The following is a 10,235-nucleotide window of genomic DNA, read 5'->3' as shown; positions in this document are numbered from 1 at the left end:
AATTGACAGCATCGCCACTCGTTTTCTTCTTCATCGTCATGGCTCGTACTCGATCACAGGTGGCCGCCCAGACGGGCCGCGTACCGTCGGCGCCAAAAAAGCAGGGTATGTGTTTCGTGAAGCGCCAAAGCATCATCACCTTGACTGATGGCAGACAGGCAAGCAACCCAGAGGCATTCAAAAGTCAAATCGCTTCCTCATGGCGACATCCCATCTAGGTCAGGCTCCACAAAGCCTTGAGTGTGGTCAATCGCTTCCAGCTTCTGGAAAGAAGAGATCATTTCTAAAGGTATAGTTCTCCTTTATTTGTTCTTTAGGTGAACTTAGAAATTAACTATCACAGGATCCACGACGATCGGCTCGATTCTCTCATACACAGCAGACTCTAACTAAGGTTGGTGCTGAATACGACATGAACTCCGAACCAGTTGATCCAATTGAGTTTTGGGCAAGCGAAGGAGAGTGGCCGCGAGAATACTTCGAATCCAAAATGGAGCATTTACTCGCCCGAAAAAAGTCGTTATCTGCTTTATCGTCGACGCCCAGTGATCAGCGGCCGAGAGAAGAAAAGAGCGCTCCTTACCAAGACCCACGCTATGAAACTCTTCTGGGGACTAAAAGCAGTTTTATGGTGAAGTCTAGTCTTGATATTATCAGTTCAAGTAAATCTCTTCTTAAAACTCTTCTTATAGCCCAGCAGACTATTCCAGCGGATTCTTTATTCCGAGATGATATTTTTGAAGCCGCTTGCCAAAAGATCCACAACAAAAACGAGGCTCGGGTTATCCAAGATATTTCCCGGCTAATAGTTCCATCGGCAGAAAGTCTCGCTACGTTCGGCGCTAAACACCTTAACATATTAATAGAGAGTGTTAACGAAGGCTGGAATAACTCAATCCCGTTAACGGGAACCCGTCCCCAACCTGATTACTCTGTCGGATTCACACGGGAGGCATTTAATGATAACCAACTAGCCAAACTTTCGCCTTTCATTGGCGACTTTATCGGTGGAGATCAGTCCTTTTTTATGGCGACATATTACATGTACTTCCCGTTCTTAACGTGCGAAGTGAAATGCGGCGCCGCTGCGCTGGATGTGGCCGATCGACAGAATGCCCACAGCATGACACTAGCTGTACGAGCTGTCACCGAGCTCTTCCGCGCTGTTAAACGCGAAAATGAAGTACATCGACAGATATTAGCATATTCCATCTCACACGATCATAAGTCAGTGCGTATCTATGGCCACTATGCCGTGATTGACGGGAAGGACACAAAGTACTACCGTCATCCCATTCGCGAATACTTTTTTACAGAATTAAACGGCAAAGAAAAATGGACAGCATATCGGTTTACCAAGAATGTATACGAGTTATGGATGCCATCTCATTTCAAGAAGCTATGCTCGGCCATTGACCAGTTGCCGTCTGAGCTGGACTTTAATAACCCGTCAATGCCGTCGACCGGGTTATCGCAGGACCTGCCGATTCACCATTTGATCCAATCAAATGCAGACTTGCTTTCGCCTCACAGTGAACAGAATAGTCAATGCAGCACTTCAAAACAAGAAACTGCCACATCGTTTACAAATTCGGGCACTGCGAAGAAGCGCAGAGGTAAGAAGTAGGAAGTTTGCTCCTTCTGTTTGTATAGGTGCGTATGGTGGACATTGTACTGGGAGCATGGCATTATAGCGATTCAAGGCGAAATGGTCTGAATGGATTTTCAAGAAAGGCTCTGGTGTTACTATGATTTGTACCTGGTCGCTGGCGCCGTGATTTCATGCAATTTGTTAGTGAGAGATACGTCTTCCTCCTGGGGAGTCGGAGCTGGGGTTGATGGATCGGCTAATTCGTCTTTTGTTACTTTGACATTGGAGGATGATGACGGCCGTAATTTAATTCTCACCAACCGGTTGGGCTTTCGATTTTGCAGTCGTGTGTCGCTTGATGTCAATTGTTCAGCCGAAGGCTGACTCTACATTAATCCATAAGTTTTCCGAATAATGAGGGTTTGGTGCAGGCTTGACAAATAAGTTTCTATTGGTCCAAATTCTGTATGGGAAATCGCGAAAGAAGGCTGGATTGGTTGGTGGCTCTAGAAAAGTGGGTAAAGGACAGCCACCGTCTGTCGGTGCTTCTTTGTTTACTTCTCTGTTTACAATCGTTTACAATCGTTTACAATCGTTTACAATCGCTAAATTTGCCCAGCGATCTGTTCGTTTGCTTGGCCAGCAGCCTTTCTTCCATTATTGAAACAGATGTACCGCATGGTTGGGTATGGATTATGATTCTAGGGGTAATATTAGTCCTAGATCTGAATTGGCAGTCCATTGCCCGTCTTGCGACCGAACAAAATCACCAAGTAATTTCGTTAGCAGGAGGAAATCTGCCAATCCAACTACAACCTGTCTGGAATGCCGGGACCACCGCAATTCCGAGGTAACTGACACCATTGATATACTATATATGCCTCCCTAACCTGATCAAGCGTGCCAGGTCCAAAGGTGCCGTCCTTGCATTGAGAAAGCTGGCTGTCCGTCCTACCTCAGCTGAGAGATCTGCCCCGAAAAGAACCGACAGAGACGCTGGCCTATCGCCTCCTAACCAGAGATCTGGAACCCAACCTACATCGCCAGAGAAGCTACGGCAACAACATACAGCTAGGAGTTTGTTCGGAGAGCCAGGCAGCCAGCCGCAGATAGTGCTGGGGACGCCGATCCCACCAACCCAAGCGAGCTCGCGGCTCTTCCGGGCTCTAGCTCCCTCACCGCCTGTGCCGCCCTCGACCGATCCTGTCGCCTCACATTCTGATCCATCTACTGTCCGAAGCAGCACGACTGGTGTGGACTACTCTTACCTGGCTGTTAGGTTCCACAAGGGCGGGAAGGACTCGCAAGATGATGCCTCCAAGGCCGGCGCCAGGGCCAAGCAGGCCACTATTCGGCGCGACCATCGTTCACGACGCCGTGCAGGGGAGGCTGTGTCACTAACTCCCACAATCTCTCAACTCGGCGTCTTTGAAGGTTCTGATGGTCCTGGAGAAGGTATCCTTGTGCTGTGGTCCCGGCAGTTTGTTCAAGCTAACCACGGAACGTAGCTGGGAGTCAAGATCGACTACAGGCAAATGAGCTCCCAGATGGGGATGGAATGACCAAGGAAGCGGATGACAGGGGACAGTTCTCTGAATCTGATGTTGACGTCGAGGACTATTTCAACTTGCTGCTTTCACCTGCTCGACCACGGAAGTACCTCGAACACCTAGGGGTAGAGTCTGATTCCGATCTAGGGGACGAAGACGGGAACGATAATAGCAATGCCTTGGACGAAAGCCCTCTTCGCTATTGCTCGCGGCAGCCTTCCAGAAAGTCAGGGCCTCGTCGCCGTGCTCGCCGTGGTCCTGCCCCTGGTACAGGAGGGCGGCCAAAAAAATCTCAAAGGCAAACTCGATCGTCGGGGCCGCCACGACGGTACCGGAGTCCAGTGATGATTCCACCTGAAGAATCGGCCGTATTTCACGCACAAGATCCGGTGTGGAATGGGGACCTGGACGCTTGCGCCTTGACCTGTCGTGATAAAGCAATCCTCCGTGAGTTCTGGACAAAGCTGGACAATGACCAAATGCAATTTTGTGGTCGATGTCAAGAGCGTTGGTTCCAGATGAAGATCGATTCTGATGGCATTTGTGCGCGTTGCTGTCGAAAGGATGATAAACGCGGCCCTGAAGAGCCGTACTTCTTCTCTGTGGACAACCAGTTGGATTTTGGCTCCGTACCGACTCAATTGCCTCAGCTTACACCTACTGAAGAGTCTTTAATAGGCCGTGTTCACGTCCACGTGAATATTATGCTTGTGCGGGGCCAGCAGTACAAATATCGGGGACATGTTGTTCACTTTCTCCGCGAGGTTGGCTTGGTGTACAACCAACTCCCGCTTTTGCCGCGGGAGTTGAACACTGTATTACTCCGTCCTTCCAATACGTCGTCCCATGCAAACCTTAGCCGGCAATTCACCCGCCAGTTCCGTGTACGCCGCCAGCCAGTTGCCATATGGCTTAACTACCTCCGGCGCCATCATCCTGGCTATCGATGCATCGTCATCGACGAAGAGCGGCTGAGTCAATTGCCTCAAGATGGCAATGTCCTGGACGACATCCCCCAGAGCCAGGTGGAGGCTGCCGAAGTTGGACCCGAGGAAGATGAGGAGGCAGAACCGGACCTGGAGGACGAGGCTGCGGTGCCGGACCTTTTGGCCAAGGACACGGAGCTCGATGCTCTGCGGTCTATTCTTGCCGGAGAACCAGAAGCTGAACCAAGGCTTTCCACAAGCTTCCAGGAGCAGGTGCAGCACGAGCTGCAGCTTCCGAATATACGGCGCACACCCATTAATGAGTTCAATCGCTCTCATGCCCTACTCTCCTTAGCTTTTCCCTGCCTCTTTCCTGACGGGAGAGCCGACTTTGTTGAGCCTCGGCTACGGTCAATCGACTACAAGGACTACATCGAGCACGCGATGCGCTGGCATGACGGGCGTTTTGCACGCCACCCGACCTTCCGCTTCGTCGCCTTCAATACTCTGATGCGGTCACAGGCCCGTGCACGGTCCAAATTCTTCGTGAAGCAACACGATGGTAGTCATGAACCGCTCACACGGGAGCAGCTTGTTCAGGCACTGGAGCACAGCGAGGACCCTGAGGCGCAGGTGCTAATCAACTCAATCACAAGACATGCGGTACCTATTCGCGGCACGCGCCCCTTCTGGAACAGGAAGAGGCAGGACCTCGAGGCCTATGCCTACAACCTTGGATGTCCTGGTGCATTCATCACATTCAGCCCGGCAGATTTACACTGGCGGAGTCTCTACCAGCACATGCCCCGATATGATGAATGGCTGGCTGCGTCCGAGTCCGAGAGGATGGGTCTCTCGCGCCAACTTTTGCGTCAGAATCCTCACATTGCTGCTTTCCATTTCTACCGCCGATACTGTTTCTTTCGAGATATCGTGTTAAGCAAGAAGTTCAACATTACGGATTACTGGGATCGGTATGAATGGCAAGGGCGTGGCAGTCCGCACAACCATGGCCTGTACTGGATGGAGAATTGCCCAAGAGTCGACATGGTGGATGAAGCCGCTCGTGATGTTTTTGCACGCACGTGGGGATTCCACATCACTGCCATTAATCCTGAGCCGACTAGGACTATGCCCCAGGGTGAGGGTAACCCCCTGAGCGTAGATCCACTGAGTACAGAACTGACATTCCTGCGTCTCTCACAAATCGTCAACCGCTGCCAGCGCCACAGATGCAATACCACATACTGCTTACGCGTAAGGAAGAGAACCGTTGATCTGGCGAGGGATATGGAAGGCGCTGCTGCAGATATCGAGGCGGCCAATGCGGCCAATCCAGAGCGGGAGTGTCGTTTTGACTTTCCTCGTGCCTTGCGGGAGCTGGCCGCAGTGATCAGGAAGGAAGGCAAGTCGTACTATGTCTTCGAGGCGGCGCGGAATGACAACCTCATGAATCACTTCAATCCCGCCATTATACTAGGCTGGCTAGCCAATATCGACATATCTCCTTGCACCAGCCTACAGGCGGTTATTACGTACGCTGCCAAGTATTGCAGCAAATCTGAGAAGAAGACTGAGCCTTACTGTAAGCTTGCAGACCAGGTTTTGCCGCACACGGCACACCTTCAGCCGCTATTATCCTTCTCCTCTCGCCTGATGAATAAGCTGATTGCCGAGAGAGATTACTCGGCGCAGGAGATTTCCCATCTTCTCCTTAACATTCCTCTGCAGGAAGGCACGCGGATGGTGGTCTCTGTCGACTGCCGTCCTTTGGAGCAACATGCACGTTCGTATCGCGTGGATGAAGATGTCAACGAGACCGTCGGCAGCTACAGGAGGTATCTCGAGAGAAATGACCAGCACGAGGATGCAACTTACCTCGAGTACCTGCAATCGTATAATCTCAAGACGTGGAGGAGACTCGCTGCCAACGCGAAGAAGAGAGTCCTGTCTTACTTTCCTCGATACAGGTCCGTGGAGGCATCTCCCCAGTTTGGTGACTTCTGCCGTGTTAAATTGATGATGGCTCATCCGCATCGCTCTCCAGAGGAGTTGCTCACCGTGGGCGGGCAGCGGTTCGATTCCTTCGCGGCTGCGTACAGGTTTTGCAGAGAGCAGCACCGTGACACCCATGCGGACGATCATTATGGGGAGCCAGATACAAATGAATTGAGGGCTGAGGACGACGAATTTGAGCTTGAGGTCCATGAAGAGCCCATTGTGGATGAAGACTGGCATGAACTCGCCCGCATGCTTCCCGACCGCCCGCTGGAGGAAGAGGATATCGACATGCTCGGCCGCCGAGACATCGACATCAATTATGATTGGACCCCTCACGTTGGACGGTATACTGATGACGGTATTCTCAAGGGCGACTACTGGAAGCAACGCAAGGCGGCAAACCGCCTTGACCTTGATGTGGATCATCAGCCCTTGGAAGCTCGAGATTCCCTAAACCGGGATCAGCGCTTAGTATACGATACCGTGATGGACCACTTCCTGAATCAGGAACCCTCTCAGTTGCTGCTCCATGTGGATGGTGGAGGTGGTACCGGGAAGTCATACCTCATTAATTTGCTCTCCGCGCACCTCCAAGCCGCTGCTGCCGGGAGAGGGACACCTGTTTGGCGTGCCGCGCCCACTGGCGTCGCGGGAAATCAGATATCGGGCACTACTTTGCACTCCCTGTTACACCTTCCAATCAACAAGGACTTCAAGCCCCTCTCGCCCACTGACATGGCCCAGCTCCAGAAGAAGCTGAAGGACATCAACTACCTGATCATCGATGAGAAGAGCATGCTGGGACTGCGACAGCTTTCTTGGATCGATGACCGCCTGCGCGAGGCGTTCCCGAGTAGGAATGAGGAGTTCTTTGGTAGTCTTAACATCCTTCTGGTTGGCGACTTCTTCCAGCTTCCACCCGTGCTACAGAAGCCGCTCTATTACGATAAAGAGGTGCAGGGAGTGGAGATCAAAGGCAGGAACGCATATAGACGCTTCGATAAATCAGTCTTCTTGAAGGTTGTCCAACGGCAACGGGGCGACGATCAGAAGGCGTTTCGCACAGCTCTCGAGGAATTGCGGCTCCTCCAACTGTCAGTCGAGTCCTGGAAACTCCTTTCCGGTCGAGTACAGGCGAAGCTAGATGATCTGGAGGTCGCCAGGTTCGCCAACGCCTTGCGAGTATACGCCACGAAAGATAGGGTGAACGAATATAACCACTACCACCTCGACCGCCTCGGCCGGCCAGTCATTCAGGTCAAGGCTAAGAATGTCGGCCTTGGCGCGGCTGCGGCGCCTGATGACAAGGCGGGCAACCTTGCGAAGCAGATCCCTATATGCATTGGCGCCCGTCTGATGCTGACATCTAACCTTTGGCAGCCAGTTGGTCTCTGCAACGGCGCTCGCGGTACCGTTTACGATATCGGCTGGGCACCGGGGGCTGACCCAGTCCAAGACCCTCCCTGTGTTATCATGATGGAGTTTGACAAGTACAGTGGACCTGTGTTCCTGACCACCGCTGATGGCAGAAAGATTGTCCCGATTCTCCCAGTAGACAGGGACTTCCTCATCGGAAGCACTCTCTGCACTCGCACGCAGTTTCCCCTGATCGTATGCTACGCCATTACGGTTCACAAGTCGCAGAGCATCACTGAAGATGTCATCGTGACAGATCTCTCCTGTCGGGACTTTCAGACTGGTTTAAGCTACGTAGCTGTCTCTCGCGTAAAAACGCTCCAGGGCTTGATGCTGGATGCGCCCTTTGATCGTGGTCACCTGTTTTACGAGTCTCCACCAGAGGGTATGAAGATGAAGATGAGGGATGAGCGGCATAGAAGACGACAGGTCCTTACACGGAATCCATATAGGTCAGACCACGGCTCTGCATAACTAGATAGCTAGCTAAATGTAATGGCTTAATAGTTGCTTGGCCCAAGGACTCCCAGCCTTCGGATGATCGTACCCCTTGCACCCACAGCTCTAACGTGCAAGGGGTGGCGTAGTATTTTAGTACTCGGGAGTAAGACCTCCGTACGCGTCTACAACGCCAAACGATGGGATCATGAGGGCGCCATATCCACCGTAAAAGAGCCCTATTTCATAATGTCAGTCACCTCAAGACGGCACATGCTTTGACATCCGGGCTGGCGTCTTGGGTACCGAAAGCCGTCAGAACAGTTTAGGAGAACGTGTCCCCTTTCACAATTGACCATTGCCCACTGATGAGCAATCCGATGCAAGCAACGAAGCAGAGGTCCCCGACAAACATGGTCTGAACTGAAACCCCTCGGAAGTTCATCATTGCCAAGGAGACACTTAGCAGGGTCGTGGCAAAGCCGCCCATGGCCAATGGAGACTAACACAATCAGTAGATGGTTCTTTTTGCACTCCTCTCTTGGCAAAGGTATGTAAGTTCATATCGTACAGGATCAGCGAGATGGGCGTTGGGCTCCATGGGAACACTCTGGTGAGAAACAGTCGGTGCTGTGTCGACTTGAGTTTCTTTAGTAACAGGCATGATGATGTGCCGCGGCGTTACGGTTTATTGACAGCTTTCTTTATGAGAGAAATTTGAAATAAAAGGAGGAGTTGACTCGGCTTAAGAAGGGTGCAAGTATGTCGAGGATCAAGCAAGGACATGGCTAGTCACCTTCGGCCTTAGGCTGTGATTCCCGGAATTGGGGTCAATCTTTTGACCTCAATTTCGACGCACAATTCAGCATAATATGGGCGCTAGACTTAAATTAGCTGGATGCAACACATAAATTTAAGCAGAGACCTAATATTTTACACAAACCTCCGTCCATCCCTGCTCACGATGTACCAAGCTAGTAGGGGCAGCTTTAATGCCTGTAAAAGGCTTAGTTGCCAAGATTTACGTGAAATCTTTTCAAAAAAAATGTCAGTGGAAGGTCAGTAGCAGCTTCACGCCAATTTCTGTAATTGGGGTGACCGACATTCTTCTTTAAATAAAGTGAGCTTACTAATCGGATAACGGCAATGATGATTTGAGGCTCGCGATACGGCGATAATGATTTGAGGCTCGCGATACGGCGATAATAATTTAAGGCTCGCGATACGGCGATGATAATTTAAGGCTCGCGATACGGCACGAAACACTAAATGACCTACCTACCTTACAAGGAGACTCAAGACACATAAGCCTAAAAAAATCACTGTGGGACGGTACAAAGTAATATTCCCACTTTAAATTGGTGGAGCATGTACTGACCAGGGTTAAAAAGTTGACCTCAATTTTTTGACCCCAATTCCGGGAATCACAGCATTACTACGAACACCACTGGGAATCAACCACGGCTTACATCTTCGCCCTGGGCGGCAACTTGATCAACAGAGAACATGTATAGATTGGCCCCGATCTCGCAGTTGAGGAGCCGAACAAGGCGCCACATTTGCACTTTATTGACTCTTTTTGTACTAGTGACCAGTAGTCGGTCTGGATGGCACTCGGCAGCTTATCTAGGCTATGAATGCGTGACTAATTACATATTTAGTACTTTTCGGGCAATTTTGAACTCAATGACTTGAAGCAAATATTTAGTCATTCCAACTAAGCCGCAAAGGAGAAATTGGGTCGTTAGGAGCCTAGAGTCAATCGTCTACTGCATTGAGGTGCGGCAACCGGCGAAAAGTTTTCTTCAGAGACAGGTACAGAATAAAAACAGCTATATATGTAATAAATACTAAATTTCATTCATACCTGTCAGGGAATGTCAATTGCTCTCTTCCCCGGGGCAATGCGGGTTTTGTCCGCCCATTCTCTTTATGGCTCATTTGGTCTACCGTAGTCAGAAAACGACATGAACATATTGAATGTAAATAGACTAACTCAACTTGGCTCCAGCTGCAGTTGATCGTTTTTAGGAAATTATTCATTCAGTTTACTACTAAAGAGCTCAGTCCTGGATTCTGCATATATCCTGTGTTATTTCTGGTGAAACGTTTACAAACCGATCCTTTCGATCGAATGATCTATCTTCCCCAATTAGAACCAGTAGTCTAAGGAGTTAAGGAGTACTACCGCGTACTCGGTAGTCAGGGGTCTGTTAGATGACTGTGGCATGATAAGAGTCAGGGTTGCGATAAGGGTTGGTCATGACTCATGGGTGCTGGATGACCTAATTCGGCAATAGCAATGGTCGAGTC

General features: G+C 50.5%; 1 protein-coding gene across 1 annotated transcript; it reads left to right on the top strand.

The window, feature by feature from the left end:
- The first annotated feature begins 1 nt into the window (after position 1).
- Positions 2–1,850, top strand: J3458_004868 (uncharacterized protein). Its single transcript, XM_066118457.1, has 3 exons — positions 2–105; positions 159–289; positions 344–1,850. The coding sequence occupies exons 1-3, from the start codon at positions 39–41 to the stop codon at positions 1,625–1,627; spliced, it is 1,482 nt and encodes a 493-aa protein (XP_065975977.1). The 5' UTR covers positions 2–38; the 3' UTR covers positions 1,628–1,850.
- Positions 1,851–10,235: the final 8,385 nt, after the last annotated feature.

Source organism: Metarhizium acridum (genome assembly GCF_019434415.1).
Source record: "Metarhizium acridum strain ARSEF 324 chromosome Unknown scaffold_31, whole genome shotgun sequence".
In the NCBI taxonomy this organism is placed as follows: domain Eukaryota; kingdom Fungi; phylum Ascomycota; class Sordariomycetes; order Hypocreales; family Clavicipitaceae; genus Metarhizium; species Metarhizium acridum.
The sequence above is the reverse complement of the archived record's forward strand: the minus strand, read 5'-3'. Positions and strand labels throughout refer to the sequence as shown.

Coding starts and splice junctions, on each gene's coding strand:
- J3458_004868 (XM_066118457.1), top strand. CDS start 39: ATGGCTCGTACTCGATCACAGGTGGCCGCCCAGACGGGCCGCGTACCG. Junction 106..158: donor GTCGGCGCCAAAAAAGCAGG/GTATGTGTTTCG, acceptor GATGGCAGACAG/GCAAGCAACCCAGAGGCATT. Junction 290..343: donor AGAAGAGATCATTTCTAAAG/GTATAGTTCTCC, acceptor TAACTATCACAG/GATCCACGACGATCGGCTCG.